Source organism: Astatotilapia calliptera, chromosome 6, assembly GCF_900246225.1.
Source record: "Astatotilapia calliptera chromosome 6, fAstCal1.2, whole genome shotgun sequence".
NCBI classification, from domain to species: domain Eukaryota; kingdom Metazoa; phylum Chordata; class Actinopteri; order Cichliformes; family Cichlidae; genus Astatotilapia; species Astatotilapia calliptera.
Genome location: NC_039307.1, coordinates 18,778,125 through 18,798,003, shown reverse-complemented (window position 1 = coordinate 18,798,003; position 19,879 = coordinate 18,778,125). Strand labels below are relative to the sequence as shown.

Below are 19,879 nucleotides of genomic sequence, written 5' to 3'. Positions count from 1 at the left end.
ATAAATAAATAAAGCTGGCTACTTCACGATACGATTTCACCTATCGTGGGTTATTTTTAGAACGTAACTCCCACGATAAACAAGGGAACACTGTAATGAAATTTGAAAAATAAAACAATACTTCGTGCATGGAACTGTGGTTTCATATTTTGTATATATTTTTTTAATTATGAATGTTAGAGAAGAATAGAAAAACCCTTTTTTGTCATTGTACTGTAGATGTACCATGTAATTATGCGTGCTCCATACCAACTGTGTCATGGTACTGGGTCATGTGACCCAGTATGTGGGTTGTTAGTGTGTCATTTTGTATTCATTTGTGTTCTAGTTTCAGTTTAGCTCATTCAGTCAATTTCTAGGTTGCTGTTAGTCCTTTGTTTCTTCCCCTGTGTTAAAGTTCATCTTGTTGTTTATTGGGTGTTATTGCTCATGTTTCTTGCCTGCCTGGTTAATGCTGTCAAGTTCGTGTCATGCCAGCTTCTTGTCATGTTTTCCTGTTTATTTTGAAAGTCCAGTTTTCATATCTTTGTGTTTGGGTTTACATTTCCTGTGCATCATTATGTTCATCCTAGTCAGCTGTTTCCTCGTGTGTCTCCACTCCCCCTGATCACCTCATGTGTATATTTAAGTCCTTTGTCTCTTACCGTTCTTTGTCAGATCGTCTGTTATCCTCACCACAGATTTCATAGTTTTCCCTCATTGTTTCACTGTGTTTCATAGCATTCCTAGTAACTCTGCGTGTATAGTTTTTCATAGTTCTTTCACAGAGTGTCATAGTCTTTTAGTTTACACAATCTTCTTAGTCCCCTTAGTTTTCCCAGTTTCAGTGTGTCTCTAGAGTTGTTCTCATGCCATTAGCCACAGTAAAGGCTCGCTTTATTTTTGGAAACTTAGTTCTGTCTCCACCGTGCTTTTGGGTCTACCTCATCTACACATCGGCGCAGCCCGCCGTGACAAACTGTGCAGGAATAAAATATAAATAGTAAGAGGGAGTAAATAACAAACAGGAGAAATATATATACATATATATACATATATATATATACATATATATACACATACATATATATACACATACATATATATACACATATATATATATATACATATATATATATATATACATACACATATACATATATATATATACACACATATACATATATATATATACACATATACATATATATATACACATATACATATATATATATATATACATACACATATACATATATATATATACACATATATATATAGTGTACATTACATTTAGCATAGTGTACAGGAACATCTGTGCCGAGTATAACCTGGAAGTCCCGAGGTCAAAATGGGAGATGCCCCCAAGGGTGGTGGAGAATGACCGAGCTAAGATCCTGTGGGACTTCCAGATACAGACGGACAAAATGGTGGTGGCTAACCAACCGGACATAGTGGTGGTAGACAAACAGAAGAAGACGGCCGTAGTGATCGATGTAGCGGTTCCGAATGACAGCAATATCAGGAAGAAGGAACACGAGAAGCTGGAGAAATACGAAGGGCTCAGAGAAGAGCTCGAGAGGATGTGGAGGGTGAAGGTAACGGTGGTCCCCGTGGTAATCGGAGCACTAGGTGCGGTGACTCCCAAGCTAGGCGAGTGGCTCCAGCAGATCCCGGGAACAACATCGGAGATCTCTGTCCAGAAGAGCGCAGTCCTGGGAACAGCTAAGATACTGCGCAGGACCCTCAAGCTCCCAGGCCTCTGGTAGAGGACCCGAGCTTGAAGGATAAACCGCCCGCAGGGGCGTGCTGGGTGTTTTTTTTTTTTTTTATATATATATATATACATATATATATACATATATATATGTGTGTGTGTGTGTGTGTGTGTGTGTGTGTGTGTGTGTGTGTGTGTGTATTTGTATATATATGTGTGTATGTGTATATATTTAAAAACAAGAGAAAGGCCCACAGTGGAGAACAAAGGGCTTGGAAGTGTCAGGGTACCTGGGTCCCTGACACAGTGCTTTTAGTTTGGACTTTTGTCACTGTTTATTTTCCCATGTGTTTCCTGTTTTATTTTGATAACCTTTTGGTCGCGTGCATTATTTTTAGTTTTACTTCCTGTGTTCCATTAGTTAGATTCATTCCAGCTGTGTTCTTACCTGTTTCCAGTCCTTTTTATTCAGTCTATGTGTTTTTCCGTGTTTTTCCTGTTCGCTCAGTCATCCGTCTTTAAACACCAGGCACTTTCTTAGCAGTCCTGCATTTGGGACCTATCTTTTCATTCTCCACACATCCGACCTTGACAGAGCGACGAGACCAGTGGACTTCAAACTATATGAGCGGCAGCAGGCAGCGCTTTCCCTGTTGGAGGGGAAGCTGAGGTGGAAACCATGACTCATATAAGCATATCTTCTACAGGACTCATCTGGCTCTGGGGGGTCCTTGAAGCAGGCGCTCCTCCACCTGCTGCCCCGTCTGCACCCAAGCCTCCACAGCGGAGAGTGGGCATTACTCGATGATATTCGGCTGCTCACTCTTCTGCCTCTCTGCTTCACGCCACTCATCCACCTGCCTCCTCATCAACCAACTCGTCTGCCTCTTTTTCAATCCTCCACACACCTGACCATGACAGGAAGTAGTGCAAAGGACTTGGACTGAGTTTAGAGTCCATATTTGAGTGGCTTGAGTAATGAGGATACTCAGACCATGGCTCAGATTGGTGAGGTGAGTGAGCAGGGGTGGGGTGTGGGGGGATAGTATTTGTTAACAGTCCAAATGGCCCAGGAAAAGAACCTACTTGTGAGTCTGGAGGTGTGGAACCTGGTGGACCTGAGGTGCAAACCAGAGGGCAGCAGGTCAAACAGGTGGTGGCCGAGGTGTAATTGGTCTCCTGTGATGGTCTTGTTTTTCCTGAGACAGGAGGATGGCCTCTGGGGGTGGCAGAGGGGAGCCACTGATTAATCTACAGTAGACTGAAACAATTTCATACAAAAAAAACCATTAAAAACATGTAATATAGATACCAAAAGAACTGATGTAAGAACTATTTTTGAATGCTATTACTCAGATATTATGTTGGTTCTTACATGGTAAATACCACTCTACAGCAGCTGGGATAGGCTCCAGCTCCCCCGCAATCCTGACTTGGACAAAGAATTGGATGGATGGACATTGTAAAAACATGGTGTTAATAATATCCTTATTTACACATTGTTTTCCCAATAGTACCACATCATTACAGACTGTGCTATAAAGTTAATAAAACCTCTTTTGTTGTTGTGCGTCTTCTTTTGTTTTATTTCTGAAGTAAAAAAAAACAAAAAAAAACTAGGATTACATGTGAAGATATAAAAGCCCAAGTCAGGTAATTATTAGGCTTTATGCTAAACATTTGACTGGTTATAACACACATGTTAAATAATAAATTGATCAATCATCAAATGTTAGTAAAAACGTTATAACCCAAATACAGCTGTGTTTTATGATCTCAGGTGTAACAATGCTCCTGACATGTTCTACATTTAGAGCAAAATATAATTAAATTAGCAACACAGTGCTATATGACAAACTATAGCCTTTTTTTTCCACACACAGAAACGGTGACAAGCACAAAATCTAATCTTCTTACAAAGACAAAAACACAAGTTATGTAAATAAATTTAGCTTGCGTTTTTTTAGACTGATGACTAGGATGGATGGATGGGTGATTATGGCATGTTTTCACGTATCCCAGTCACATTCTTTGTGAAAGCTACTAAGTTTATCTCATTTTGCATCATAAACATCAGACTCTTCGTGTGTCTAATGGTTAAGACTGAAATGTGAATGTCTGACACACTGTCGTCTTAAAAAAAAGAACACAGCATACCATTACATTCACAGAAAACAACCACAGAACAAAAGGTTCCACTCAACGAGCCAATCACATCTAGCATTACCTTTAATGGAAAAGTCTGCACAGGTCATGAAATTTGAGAATTAGGCCGGTTTTACTGTCTCTTTACTGCATGTCATCGTCAAACATGGAAAGACTTCACATTGTTCTTGTTCTGCTTTTAGGTAATATTTAGAATGGGTAATTAAATATACAATTTATTATAGAATAAACTATTTAATTAATTATATATAACATTCTAAATTAACTTTTTTACTCAACAGTTACAACCATTTGGTGTGGTTTTAAACACTGGCCACATATGTTGTTGTGTTTGTATTACAGGAGGTCATTGGATTTCTGGATCAGTGGTGGATTTGAGAGTGAGATCAGGAGGGAACGTCACTCTGAATTGTGACTGTAAAACATCAACGAACATCAAGGAATATATTGTTTGGTACAGAAATTGTACGCATGAAAACCAGCCTCCTCTTGTTTTAAAGCAAAAAGAAGATCCATGGGAACAAATCAGCGACCAAAAAAGTGTACTGAATTCTCTAGCCCGCTTCCACTTTGTAGAGAATAACTTGTCTGGATCGTATGATCTGCTGATCATACGATCACTGGAACACTGGAAGGAGGAGGATAAAAGTGTTCAGGTCAAATATGTTCACAGATACAGCAACATCAGAACAAGAATCCTAATCAGTAAGTACTTGTGTGATAAATATGTATATTAAGGAATTTAACTATGACTAACTGATGAACTAATGAACGTGTGCTTGTGTTCAGTTTAAAGTAAATTTTAATGATCGAGTCACAAACAACCATTATGAGGTTGTATTATTTTTGTAGTAAATATTTGAGTAGAATTTTGTACACATACAATTGCTTAAATTTAATCTTTTAAATGTTAAGTAAGAGAAATTTCTGGATCCTAAAAACAGTAACACTCGGGATCATTGTCAGAAAGCATTTTTATTTTTATAAAGAAAAAATACTGAAGTTAATTGTATGATTATGGAATTTTTTGGCAGTTTTTAATTTAAAAAGCCATCAAATACTAAAATGTTAGATACATTTTATATGTACATGCATTGTGCACATAATGGCTATCCAAAAGAGACGAAGAATGGTTTTCCAAACAATCCTCTGCAGCTTAGAGGCAGAAAAAATATTTTGATTGGCATCTATTTATCTATTTAAACTACATTTACTGGGTACTGATTTTTGAGATCTGTATAATAGTGAAGTACCAAGAATATACACACAGACCATAACTGAAACATGTTTATTAACAATTTAGAGGCCAGTGATACAACTCCAACCCATGAGAGGACTCCACAGGTTGAAGCTTGCGGCATGTGTTGGAAACTGCTGTTTGTCCTGTGCCCAACTTTTGCTGTTGTCCCCTCTCTTCTTGTCTCACTTCTTGTTCATCACTACTGCCAGAAAACAGGTAATTGCTAGTAATGGTACTTTTATTTAATTTTGTTTATTGTATCAATTCTGTCATCAGTTCACTACATCACTGTTCACTACATCAGTTTGTAATCTCAAATTATTGTCCAAAATCTGGTATTTTAAGTATTAAGTATTTTAATCACCAAGTAAAGCTTCACACACGTTACATACTATATTTAAGTCTGTCTGATGTTTGATATTATTGTTTATTATTTTGTTGTATTCCTTTCTTTCTGTGACCAAAAGTTGATCACCAACGACCTAAAACCAGTCAGCAAACAAGAAAAAATCAGGTAAATCACATTCATATTCAATTTTTGGTATTTTCATAACTAATTCTCCTACTAATAATTAAAATTTACATATAGCATTTTAATGGCAGAATTTGTATTTATACTGATCTATTTGGAAATTGAACTTGATAGCGTATTTATCAAGTACAATTTGACACATGGTATGCGGAACCTGCGCATCTTGTAAATATTCTGTACCAATTACTCATCATGATCAGTGTCCTATCCCTTTCCCATTCACATATTTTCATTATTTCATCGATAAAAAGAATATAAATAATAAGAATAACTTCATTTGTTTTGCATCTTAAAACACACACGCAGTTTAAAAAAGTGCTTAACAGTTTGGATAAAACTGCACATTAAATATAAAGTAAACATGTACCAGCATACAGACACAAGCTCAAACAAATAGTCTTATATTTACTCCTACATAAATAGATGTGAACTATAGCTAAAAAAATAATGCCAGAAAGTTTAAGGAAAATCTAACCTCTAAAAATGACCATTCTGTTACATTAAATTAAATTGTATTTATATCAAAGTCAAAGTCAAAGTCAACTTTATTTGTCGATTCTGCCACATGTACAGGACATACAGAGAATAGAAATTGCGTTACTCTCAATCCCTAGATAAATAGCAAATGAACATTTAAATATATTTAAATATAAAAGTGATTAAAAATGCAAGTAAAATAATTAAAAAGTAAAAATTTAAATAAATACAATTTTACATATAACAAGAAAGCTATACAATATACAATATAATGGGTAAGTGACATTGAGTGTAAACCAGGCAGAGTAGTGCAAATAGGCAAATAGTGCAAATGGAGATTTAGTAATGTACGGTAAGAGAAAGTGTAACAACAAAGTCTTATGAGGTAATGGCTCCAAATCACAACAACAGTTGCCTCAAAGCGCTTTATATTGTAATGTAAAAGCCCTACAATAATACACAGAAAACAGACAAGGCACAATCACTCAGTGAAGCATTCACTGAGGTAGGAGAAGCTATTGGGGTGGTTAAGAGAAAAGTACAGCTTTGTCTTACCAACATAGTGATAATAGGAGATGCCTTTGGAACAATAGTGCATGAGCCTGAGGTAACATATAAGGTGAGAACATTTAGAACCATTGGATCTGGCATGTTTCTTTAATCAGAGAGAAGATGCTGGCTGTTTTAATTGTGATGCTTAACACTCACAATGGCGACCAGATTTATATGCCCCTTGAAAGATTTATAGACAATCATGTCATGCATTTGACCATCTGATTATTGACTGTAAATGACAGATGTTCATTCACAGGATGAAGATGTGTTTTATGCTACAGTGGAAACCCGTCAAGCCACACAAAGACAAAAGAAGAAGATAACGCATAGTTCTGACTTCTGTACTTATTCTGCTATCAACACCTCTGGGCTCTAGATTGTTCATTGTTTCATTTAAAAATGCATAATGAATTATGCTGGTTAAACCAAAAACTTCTGCAAGGATTGAGATTAGCACAATCCTATGCAAAGCTATTCTAGAGCCTATAGAGCTTTTAATCACTGAGGATGATGTCTGGTGTAAACTGCAAGGAAGCCAAACACACAGTGCTGTTGATGCAAGATAATTAATATTTTTCATCTTCTCTGTGAATGATCGTGGTTTGGATGATCGGTGTATACATGTAAACAATTAGTATCATTTGTATTCCTGTTTTGTTTTGTTTTAATTCTAAGATTGTTCATTTGTGTATTTTTTTTTTGCCATTTTTAATAGCAAAATCAGTAGCTTTAGCTTTTTTGATTAGATGTTTGTTTTTTCTTTGTTAAAATGTTTAATTATATATTTTTGCTTAATCATCTAAAAGATGACAAAAGAAACGTATCATAAACAACAAACAGTGGTGTTTGTCGTTTATGATGTTTGAGTGTTTTGTTTTTTCAAATCAGTTGTAGTAGTTTACAGTATACCAAAGAATAAGATAAGATAAGATAAGATAAGATAACCTTTATTAGTCCCACACGTGGGAAATTTGTTTTACAGACCTTTACAGAAGTTTACTGAAGCAGAAATATTATGTTATCTGTTCATGCAGCTAATATATTAAATTGCGATTGTATTTGTGGTGCGATTCTCCTTCTACTGTTTTTTTAAGCCTCTCTAATTAGTAGTATAAATAATAAATGTGATTGTAAAAAATTCTACACTTCTTCCTTGTCCTTGATAACAAAATGCACAGTTTCAACCACAGCAAGGTCTTTTACACTGTACTGAGAAATTATTAAGCACTGAAATTTGAAAAATAATCCAGAACTAACTTGATTAATATTAAAATTCTTCTTTTCTGCTGACATTAGTTTTTAAAGCCTTCCAGGAGTGGACATCACAGGAAATTTACCAAAGGGTGAGACTCTGCAACAAAAATGCAAAAACAAAACCCAAAAGGAATAAAAAAATAAAATAAAATAAAGGCGTTCCAGCTGTTACTCTTCAAAAACAATACTTCTTCTCAACTGTCAAACATAGTGGTAGAGAGGTGATGATTTGGACTTGTTTTCCAGCCGCAGGATTTGGGCACTGAATAGACAACGAACTCCTCTGTATAACAAACTATTCTATTCTTGTGAGCTTTTGAAGTGAAATGAGGCCTTGAGGTGACTTTTGTTATGATTTGGCGCTATATAAATAAAAATTAATTGAAATGTCAGGCCATCTGTCTGATGTTTATAGCTCAGTTCAGGCAAGGGTCAAGGAGCATGCTCGGAGCAGTGCTAGCAGTTAAACCAACTTTATTGTGGAATAGGCAGGTGTAAAGGGGCAGGGTTATGAGGAACACGACAGGGCTCAACTTAAGGGTGGTCTCAGGAGTTCTGTCAAAATTAATTAATTAATCAATTCATTAATTCATTAATCAATTAATTAAATTAAGCTGGATTCTGCCTTAGTGTTTTACCAGGCCGGACAAGCGTGGGGGGAGTTGACAGTTGACAATACTGTTCCAAATTATAGCCAAGTGGTGAGTAAACAGGTAGATTAAGGATGGGCTTAGCAGAAGTATTACCAGAGGTGCCAGAGAGAAGAAGGTGTGCAGATGAAGTCAAATGTGTCATGGTCCTGGGTCGGTGACCCAGCGCTTTTAGTTATCATTTTCTAGTTTATGATGATGATTATTATTGTTTGAGTTCTGTGTGTTATATTTGGTCTGCCTTTGAGTCTGTGTCTCTGTCTATGGTGTCACCCCATCTGTTTGTGAATCTGTCTGTTTAGTTCAATGTCTTGTCTGGTTCCATGTGTCTGAGTTTCCTGTTTTATTGTGAAGGTCCGCATCGTATGTGAGTGTGATCAGTTTACATTTCCCCTGTCCCGTCAGCCCAGATTCCTCCCAGCTGTGTTGCCCTCCTGTCTCTCATCCCCTGATTACTGGTGTGTGTATTTAAGCCCTGTGTGTTCTCCTGCCTGTTGCTGGTTCGTCTGTGTTCCTCTGTGTCAGTCTGTGACCCTGTGTTCCACGGTGTCCTGTTCCTCGTCTGCGTCTCTCTGCTATTCATCATCCGTTGTCATATGCTCCCAGGTCTGTTATTTTTAGTTCTCCCAGTTTAGGTGTCTTTAGTTGTTTGTTATGCCCCACTGTTTGTTTGCTACTACACCTCTGTAAATAAAACCACCGGTATCTCATCCACTGCCTGCATCTTGGGTCTTCCTTCTAAATCCACACGGCTCGCCTCGGCAGCCGTGACAGTACGAACCGGCCACTATGGACCCAGCAGCATTCAACCCGCCCAAGGAGCTCCGGGAGGACATTGTTTACTCCGTGGACAAATTAATCAACGCGTGGCTGGAGCACGAGGGGAGAGAATTTCGCCAAGCCGTGGCTAATCGGCTACAGCGCTTGGTTTCTGGTCTCCCCTGGCTGCTCAGCTCACTTCACCCGCTCGCACAGAATTTCATTCTGAATGGACTCCGTCTTCACCCCCCGGCTGCTACCACCCACCCTGCAGCTCATGCTTCACTGCCCAGTCCGACAGAGGATGTTCTGCCCGGCCCGTCAACCCAGCCTTCGAGGGGGAAACGGCGCTCACGCTGCCGACGCTCCTCGCCACAGTTGGACCTGGGGATTTCCGAGCGGCCAGCTGTGGTGAGTGGACAGGACAGTATTATTGGTCTGAACTGTGGGACCGTTTACTCAGGGGTGATGTTCTGTACGGCACAGGACAAAAACTGTTTATCACCTGAAGCTCAGTTAGCCGCCCGGCCAGAAGCTCAGTTAGCCGCCCGGCCAGAAGCTCAGTCGCCACCTCCGCCACATTCAGCCTCACAATCCATAGCTCAATTACAGTCACAGCCAGACTTATTACAAACGCTGTTACAATCCATGGCCCAGTCAGTAGCCCGGTTGGCAGAAGAATCATTAGCTTTATCCTCAGTTTAGCCTCCTGTTCAGCAGCCACCAGCCCTGCATCCTGTGTCAGTTGCTCCACCACCTGTTCAGCCATCACCTTCACCTACTCCTCCTGTACAGCAAGCCATGTCAGTCCAACCCATAACGGACAGTTCAACTACTTCGTACTCTAAGCAGAGAGACAAACCCAAGAACAATGGAAACATTCCTCAAGAGCTGGCCAGTTCTGAGACTGCGACACGCTCCAGGGCCTCCCCAGAGCTGACTCTGGACCCCTGGAGGTTAAGAAGCCAGCTGAGGACTGCACCGGACTGTCGCTGCCTGAGCTGAGTCACTGCTCAGTGCAGCTGCAGTCCACTTTCTGTCTGCCAGAGGCCCGTGTGCCTGCTGGTTCTGTTGCGTCCCTGCCAGAGGCCCGTGTGCCTGCTGGTTCTGTTGCGTCCCTGCCAGAGGTCTCCGCACCTGCTGGTTCTGTTCTGTGTGTGCCAGGGGCTCCAGTGCCCACTGGTTCTGAGACTGTTTTTGCTGGGGGGCCCGAGGAGCCCGTCCAGCCTTCTGCCTCGTTAGCTGGGGGGCCCGAGGAGCCCGTCCAGCCACCAGCTGCAGTCTCATCACCAGCTGCAGTCTGATCGCCTGCTGCAGCTTCATCGTCCTCGCCTGCTGCAGCCTCAGAGTCTTCGGCCTCGCCTGGTCCAGCCCCCGTGTCTTCGGCCTCGCCTGGTCCGGTTTCAGCATCTGCTTCAGCATCCTCCTCGCCTGGTCCAGCATCTGCTTCAGCATCCTCCTCGCCTGGTCCAGTGTCTGCTTTGGCTTCATCCGCTTCGCCTGGTCCAGCCACTGCTTCATCCTCGTCTGGTCCAGCCACTGCTTCATCCTCGTCTGGTCCAGCCTCTGTGTCTTCATCCTCGTCTGGTCCGGCTCCAGCATCCTCATCAGCGTCGCCTGGTCCGGCTCCAGCATCCTCATCAGCGTCGCCTGGTCCGGCTCCAGCATCCTCATCAGCGTCACCTGGTCCGGCTTCTGCTTCAGCATCAGCTGCTTCGCCTGGCCCAGCTTCAGCCTCCTCATCAGCTGCTGCCTCGCCTGGTCCAGCCTCCGCTTCTGCTTCAGCCTCGTCTGGTCCAGCCTCCGCTTCTGCTTCCGCCTCGTCTGGTCCAGCCTCCGCTTCTGCTTCCGCCTCGTCTGGTCCAGCCTCCGCTTCAGCTTCCGCCTCGTCTGGTCCAGCCTCCACTTCACCTGGGGCTGCAGGGGCCACGCAGCCTTCAGGTCCCCTACTACCACCTCCACATCGTCGGTCATCTGCCTGGCCGCTTGTTGGGCATCTCCGCCACCGTGGACGCCCTCCTGAACGCCGCCACTGCCTTCCGCGTGGCCGGCCTCCGGACTTGTTTCCACGCCGCTGTTGCCGTCCGCACGGTCGGCCCCCAGAACTGTTTCCACGCCGTTGTTGCCGTCCGCACGGTCGTCCCCCAGAACTGTTTCCACGCCGCTGTTGCCGTCCGCACGGTCGGCCCCCAGAACTGTTTCCACGCCACTGCCTACTGCGTGGCCGGCATCGGGACCTGCCCCGCTGCCATTCGCATGGTCGGCCTCCTGAACTTGACCATCTGGGCCTTTTTGGACTCTGTCCCTCCGTCCTGGGCCCCCTCCGCCCACCCTGGTCGGGTGCTTTTCTTTTTTGGTTTTGGTCCGTTTTTGTGTTTCTGCTGGGCTGTCTGGAGCCAGCCCTTGAGGGGGGGGTACTGTCATGGTCCTGGGTCGGTGACCCAGCGCTTTTAGTTATCATTTTCTAGTTTATGATGATGATTATTATTGTTTGAGTTCTGTGTGTTATATTTGGTCTGCCTTTGAGTCTGTGTCTCTGTCTATGGTGTCACCCCATCTGTTTGTGAATCTGTCTGTTTAGTTCAATGTCTTGTCTGGTTCCATGTGTCTGAGTTTCCTGTTTTATTGTGAAGGTCCGCGTTGTATGTGAGTGTGATCAGTTTACGTTTCCCCTGTCCCGTCAGCCCAGATTCCTCCCAGCTGTGTTGCCCTCCTGTCTCTCATCCCCTGATTACTGGTGTGTGTATTTAAGCCCTGTGTGTTCTCCTGCCTGTTGCTGGTTCGTCTGTGTTCCTCTGTGTCAGTCTGTGACCCTGTGTTCCACGGTGTCCTGTTCCTCGTCTGCGTCTCTCTGCTATTCATCATCCGTTGTCATATGCTCCCAGGTCTGTTATTTTTAGTTCTCCCAGTTTAGGTGTCTTTAGTTGTTTGTTATGCCCCACTGTTTGTTTGCCACTACACCTCTGTAAATAAAACCACCGGTATCTCATCCACTGCCTGCATCTTGGGTCCTCCTTCTAAATCCACACGGCTCGCCTCGGCAGCCGTGACAAAATGTGGTATTCTGGACAGAAAAATCCTGAACAAGGTTTCCAGACATGGATGAGCACAAAAGACGGGTAGCTGGGCAGGCAGGCAGGGGTGAAGTAAGGGAATCTCAAACCAAAAGGGGCTGATTATCACCATGATGGTGGAGAATAACCACGCAGTTCAGCACCAGTGTATAATTCATATTAAAACCAAAATTCTTATTAAAAGATCTGAAATTAAACCTCATATATTTCTACACTGTGTTATGTTCCTGAATTGACTGATATGTGTCTTTGCTACACGATGAAGGCAAAACAAAAAAATTCAGATCAAAATGTGAGTCTGGAATCTGTAGGAGTGAGGTAAAGATCAAACTTTTCATTCTGTTTACTAACAGCTACAAGACAAAATGCAAGATATGTATTTTTCAAAGAATCCCCCATTTACCATTTGGTTGGCAGAAATCTGCACAATGTTGATTCTTGATATAAAACAAGACTTTTTTTTTTTTTTTTTTTTTTTTTCTTGTAATTTTTTTTAAGCTACGCTTTAAATTTCCACTTCAGCTTTAACGCATGCCCCATATTTTTGGAAACTCTCACAAGTTGAAGGTGCTCACAAACCACCACCATTGTAGACGATATAGTGAGCAGTAGGCTCACAGGAAAACCACAGAAACAAATGTCTACTCGGACGACAGAATGCAACATGTTTTTGTGAACCCCGTACTTTATTCAATCTTTATTTTTTAATTCTAAAACCAAAAGACAGAACAGATTTCTGATAAGAGGGACGCACTCTGTTCTTTCAAGTACAGAAATCACCATCACTATAGACATGTCATATTTTTATAACTCTATGCTAAGTGAGTTTGACCAACTCACGACAAAAACGTTACTCTTCAGTTGTTGAATGTTCCACTAAATTTACCAGCTCATAGCTTTTTATGCTGTTTTTGGAAAATAGTGTTTTCGATCATTGCTGTAAGACTGAGCCAAAGCAGTAATTCTACAGGCCATTGAGGCGACTTTTGTTGTGATTTGGCGCTATATAAATAAAAATTAATTGAATTGAATTGAACTAAAAAAAGAATAACTGAAACATTTTAGTAGTAATAGAAGTAGTTTCGAGTCAGATAAAGTTTACATCTGTATTCATATGCATCTAGCAACTTGATTTGTTCATTTTTATTGAAGTATGAAGCGGATATGCTAGCACACTGAAAATAGTTTGTAACGTGGAGATTTGTGCAAGTGTCACACTAGATCTTGGTAAACCTCCCCCAACCCTCTCCCTGCGTGGCACACAGAAGGTAACCTACAGCTGATAAAACCAAATGTTTCTGTCATGTGTTCTCTAAATAAATTACATTGTCACATAGTCATCATTTAATGAACTTAGATGGTCACATAGATGAACTAGAATACACGACATATTACACTGTGTCTTTATCTTAATAAATAATAATCAGTTCTGTTTGTTTGTCTGTTTGTTTTTTCAAATTGGGTCAAGAACACACCAGATGTAAAAATCAATAAAAGTTTTTATGGATCGCCTTCAAACTTCACAGTATGCTAGACCTTGGGGTACATGAGTATCTAGGTTGGCTAAGCATTTCACCTTGGCCTTTATATTGTTAGTGCTCAAGGTCAAAGTTGACCTTAAATAAAGTTTCAAGGATGCATATCAAGTAATATGTCATTTTACTGTACAGCAAACTTTTAACCTTTTTAATATGATACCATATGACATCAGAATGATGCCATAAAAGACTGATGTCAGAATGTTGTAATAAAAAAAATCATAGCTCATCAAAATTCGTGTGTACCTCTTTTCCTTTGGGAGAAGATGCAATCCCTGAGTGTTCTTGTTCATGTCTATAATGGCTAAGACTGAAAAGCATGTTGAAAAGCAGTCTGTCATGTTAAAAGAACTTTAATTTTTACATCCAGACCATCACATGACATTGCACTGACACAGTGTAACCACAGAATAGAAGGTTCCACTCCACCACCCGATCGCAACTTGCATTTCCTTTAGTGGAAAAGTAATGTGTAGGCGATGACATTCGAGAGTCACACCATTCTTACTGTCTTTTAACTGCAGGTAATCATCAAACATGGACAGCCTTCATGTCATTCTTGTCCTTCTTTTAGGTAATATTTTGTACAACTAATTAAATTATACATTAATATTATAAAACATTAAATGAATGTGTCAACTCTATTTGGAATTCTACATCACATCTTGTACTCAACACTGGCAAAATTTGTTATTGTGTTTGTATTTCAGGAGGTCATTGGATTTCTGGATCAGTGGTGGATTTGACAGTGACATCAGGACAGAACGTCACTCTGAATTGTGACTGTGAAGCATTTTCTGAGGAATATATTGTGTGGTACAGAAATTGTACCCATGAAAATCAGCCTCCTCTTGTTCTGAAACTAAAAGAAGATGCATGGAAAAAAATCAGTGACCGAGCAATTTCAGTGAATTCTCTATTACGCTTCCACTTTAAAAAGAATCAGTCCTCTGGATCCTATGATCTGCTGATCATGAATATTTCTGATTCTGATGAGGGCCTCTATTACTGTGGAACTGAAAAGGAACAGTGGGTAGATGGCACAAGCGTTCAGGTCAGATATGACCACAGATATGCCAGTATCGCAACAAGAATCTTAATCAGTAAGTACTCATGTGTGATTGGGGGTTTTTTGTTGGTTTGTTATATATATGCATACAGTACTGTGAAAAACTTTTAGGCAGGTGAGGAAAAATGCTGTAAACAAAGAACGCTTTCAGAAATGGAAGTGTTAATCATTTATTTTCATCAATCCACAAAATGCAGTAAATGAACAAATGAAAGATAAATCTCAATCAAATCAATATTTGGTGTGACCAACTTTAAAACAGCATCAAATCTTCTAGGTAAACTTGCACACAGTTTTTGAAGGAACTCGGCTGGTAGGTTGTTCCAAACATGTTGGAGAACTAACCACAGATCTCCTGTGGATGTTGGCTTCCTCACATCCTTCTGTCTTTTCATACACTCGATGGTGAGATCATGGCTCTGTGGGGGCCATACCATCACTTCTAGTACTTCTTGTTCTTCTTTAGGCTGAAGATAGTTCTTAATGACTTTGACTGTAGGTTTGGGGACATTGTCCTGCTGAAGTCTGTTTAACAAAGACATTGCTTCTGTGCATCTACTGTATTTAATTCTGACATAAGCAAAAATCTTTACCCATCCCTCATTTTTATTTATTTTTTATTTTGTCCCTGATTTTCAGTGCAACTCTTGGGTAATTTGGCCAGTTCTTTGGTAGAAAGAGCTAAAATTGCTCTTATGATGTTGAAAGTTGCCGACCCCTAGCCTAGGTGAACCATACATGTATCAACTGAAGGGCCAGCTGCATTTCCAGCTGCAAGTCTTGGTGGATTGTTTTTTAACATTTTCTTAAGGAAATCACTTTCAAATGCAGTTCATTTGGTGTAGATAGTGTTTTAGGTCTTCCACTTCTTTTGTCCTGCACTTGTCCAGTTTCCACAAACTTTTAAGTACACACTGCACACCAAGTTTTTGGCTATTGTTTTTGCATCACCTTCTTAGTTAAAAAACACTCATGTTTAATATCCAGTAAAATACGTAAAGGAAAATAATAAACTGCAAATGATGTTAATATTATTAAACCTGAATTTTTTTCAAATGGGAATGCAAAGGTAAGTCTTGCTGTAAAAAATGTTTCTTAATGTGTTTATAATTTTATTTGCTGGTTTGAAGTGTTTGAATATGCATTATGGTATTACTTTTGTAAATAATAGTCCGTTTAGAGTAGAAAAGACGATGAAGCAGGATATACTTTAGCGTGGGGCTTTCTTGTGATTGAAAGTCATCTTACATGAAGTAAACAGAGCAGTGTGCTTGCCACTTAAGACGTACAATAACTAAAGTCAGTACTAAACTAGATTGCTACACAGTGTTTCTATATTGTGTAAACTAAACACACTATACAAAGCACTATACATAAGTGGATTGTAGTAAAAATGTAGATCTAATACACAACTTATTTCATGCAGATTCACCTCACACAAGTCCTTGCCCTGATTCCAGTCCTTGCCCTGACTCCACTCTTCACTCTGACTCCAATACTCGACCTGACTCCACTCCTCGTGCTGTCTACGACAGAACCTGTGGTTCCAGTCTCGTGCCCTGGCTGATGATGTTTACACCAGGATTTTCTATTCTCATTTCATTTTTTTCCTTTATTTTTATTTATCAGTTGTGTCGGAAAACAGGTACTGTATATTTTAATTATTAGAATTTAATTTTTCGAATTGTTTGACTCACCTTCAAACACACACACACACACACAGTCCTCCACAAAACTATCTACAACCATTAAATGGCAAATTCTTAATGGCACTGTTGCTGCTGAATGCTCCAGTATGATAGTGCATTTTTGTTTATGCAGAAAAAGAACTTCAATTTTTTCAGAACAGACCAGATCACAATAATCAAAGGAGACAGAATGAGGTAAACTTTCTCTTCTTCATTTTCTTATCTACACTTGTTTTTGTTTTTTTTATTGCATAAACAGCTGTGTGTGGGTCACTATTCAAAAGAGTAATGTAATACACATTATTATCAATTACTTACTATAAGATCATCAATTACTGTACAAAATTACAAAATGATGGATAATTTTTTTTAGCTAGTCATTACAATGTTTTTACATCACATAGCTAGCAGTTAACTATATAAACCTTCTGTTACAGTCCCACACATTAACATAATCTCTATCCTAATGGGAATGAACCCAGGTGATTAACTTTTAACATAAAGAAAAGGAAAGGGGAAAAAAACTTTTAACAAAAAGCTGACAGCGTTAGAAAACAGACCAAATAGAATAGAATAGAATAGATCTTTATTGTCACTGTTACAAGAACAATGAGACACAGTTTTGCACCATGTAGATTTAGATTCGAATTCTTTTAGGATAGGAGAATAAGATAAAATAGACTTAAGTTTCTGCAAAGTTACATAAGTATCTACACAAAAAAAAGGATTGTTGTTGTGGCCTGGGCACAGTTTCAACTCTGTCACCACATGCATGTCTTTTTGTGAAATAAAAATATCCAGTCTCTTTAAAATCTGTAGACTGCTGTACAGTTTATCGTTTCCCACCACATACTCTAAAGTGAGCTCATTATACCACAAATGCAAGGGGGGATAATTACTGATGTGACTCATGTGATTACTGAATTTATTACAGTTATTCATTACATTACTATACTTGGGAATTGAGTAGAACCAACTCTTCTCAGTAGTTCAGTTCCTTGGAATTCAGTTCACTTCCTTGGAAATTAACTAGTCTGCAGCCTTTATATAGACATTACTTTTAGTTTTAATGCACAAAAGGATGAGAGCAGGAGCAGAAGTGCAAACTGTGACGAGAACAGAAACAATTGTATTATGCAAATAACATAACTTCAGTGCTTTAAAAGCATGCCAACGCTACCTAGTGCTAAGATAGCCAAAATCCCGGAGTAACATTAAAGTTAAATGAGTGCTGACCCCAGCAAAACAGCCAGACCCTGAACTTATATAACAAAAGAAGTGATTAGCAGTCAGGCTGAAGCCTCCATTTCTACCTGTTCATGTTTCAACAGAATCAAGTCTGTTTGTGCTTGTTTTCAACTTTGCTATGTGCTGTCAGCTTTGGGTTCATACCTAAAAACTAAGAGAAAGATCAATTGTGTGTCCTTATTAGCACAAGTACTTGTATTGTGTGTGAGTGGGTGGGGTGGGGGGGCTGTAGCTCGTAGGTTTATATTGTTAAATGACCACTAATATCAGATAATTTCAGGATAAATGCGAATGTAATGTAATAAATTAATTTCATTAATACACTATTTCATTAGAGGAATGACTGCAACACTGATCACAACAAAGAGGGGAAATACCTGCAACATTCGCAGACATTAGTCCACACAGCATGAATAACTTGCACAAATGTAATGTCTTTGATATGCTTCTTACTGATGGTGCTGGCTCTCAAAGTGGAGCCGATAAGGAATAAAATTGATAAGTGATATCAATAATGGAATCAGAATTGCTAAATTCTTATCAATTCCCATCCCTAACTATAATGTGATTATAACAGTTTATTAGTTTGTAATACATTACACACAACACTGATAAACACAAATAATGTGTCAGTACTTTTTTAATGACATATGGCATTCAAACAGAACGTCCTTTTTAAAATTCCATATTGTTCTAATGATTGCAGTATTCATTTAAGTAATTACTTAATATCAGAAGAAGTTATGGTTCTAAATGTCAAATTGTTTCTCAGGATGAAGATTTGTGTTTAACACAAGTCTGGTTCCAGGCTCAAAATGGACAAAAAAATCTTTAGACGGATTCAAGATGGAGAAAACGCTGTCTTCCACTGAAAATTATATACGTAGTTTGTTTTATTTATTTGTAACTGAACATATTTATGTTTTCCTTAAATTGTAGTTTTGGTGACTGATGCATGTAAATAACTTTAGAAGTAAAACTAACAAAGTATCCAGAAAAAGAGTGATGAATTCTGATGATTTTGTCAGATTTGTGTAAATTACAGCGCTTATTATAGGAAACTAAATTTTTTAAATAAAAAATATCTTTTCGTACCCATGGTCTGTTGAATGTCTTTAAAGAGTATACTTCCTTTGCCTTTTTTTTAATTGTTGATTTAGACTAATCCTTGAAATTATATACTCTCTAAAATTATTATCACTATTTTTTTAGATTTCAATCAGTTTTTGGTTATCTTTTGTGTCTGCGGACACACCACCACAAGCCTCAATATGCAAACATATTTTCACTGTTGTACTTTATAAAGATATTTATGCACAAGCATAACATCTCATACCAAACCAATGCTGTGTTCTAATATTTTCCTTGGCCTTTATTTGGAAATAAATTGCCATGCAAACTATAATTACAAAACATATCATATCAAATCAAAGCAACACAAAGCAGCTCACGGGATTTGGAATATGACGATGTCTGCGATATCAAAAATACATAGATGGTTCATTTCTGAGAGAGACGCAAATGCAAAAGAAGGTAGATGGAACTGAGACAGGGTGAGCACATGGGACAGCAGTCATATCCTGGAAGACCCAGACAAAGTGTGTCAGCAATGCTGATCTTGTTACCCTCTGATAAGCAGTGTTGGGTAAGTTACTTTAAATTAGTAACTTAGTTACATTACTAGTTACTTCTATCAAAAGTAACTCAGTTACTTCAAGTTACTCGTTACTTTCAGAGTAACTAGTTACTAGGGAAAGTAACTTTGGTTTTTCTCAGAATTCTCTTGTTAATGTGTTGCTTCCGTAACTGGATACCCAGCAAGATTGCCAGTCTTCTAGCTTGCTTACTTGCCACAAGTGCACTGTGCCACCTACCAATAGAAAGGAAAAGATAATGTGCACATTTCCACGAGAGAAATCCCACGCCTGATTCT

The 19,879-nt window shown here is 39.4% G+C and overlaps 1 protein-coding gene across 1 annotated transcript; it reads left to right on the top strand.

The window, feature by feature from the left end:
- The first annotated feature begins 14,424 nt into the window (after positions 1-14,424).
- Positions 14,425-19,002, top strand: LOC113023279 (uncharacterized). Its single transcript, XM_026169305.1, has 5 exons — positions 14,425-14,515; positions 14,652-15,044; positions 16,437-16,655; positions 16,832-16,893; positions 18,719-19,002. The coding sequence occupies exons 1-5, from the start codon at positions 14,479-14,481 to the stop codon at positions 18,779-18,781; spliced, it is 774 nt and encodes a 257-aa protein (XP_026025090.1). The 5' UTR covers positions 14,425-14,478; the 3' UTR covers positions 18,782-19,002.
- Positions 19,003-19,879: the final 877 nt, after the last annotated feature.

Coding starts and splice junctions, on each gene's coding strand:
- LOC113023279 (XM_026169305.1), top strand. CDS start 14,479: ATGGACAGCCTTCATGTCATTCTTGTCCTTCTTTTAG. Junction 14,516..14,651: donor CATTCTTGTCCTTCTTTTAG/GTAATATTTTGT, acceptor TTTGTATTTCAG/GAGGTCATTGGATTTCTGGA. Junction 16,656..16,831: donor TCAGTTGTGTCGGAAAACAG/GTACTGTATATT, acceptor TTGTTTATGCAG/AAAAAGAACTTCAATTTTTT.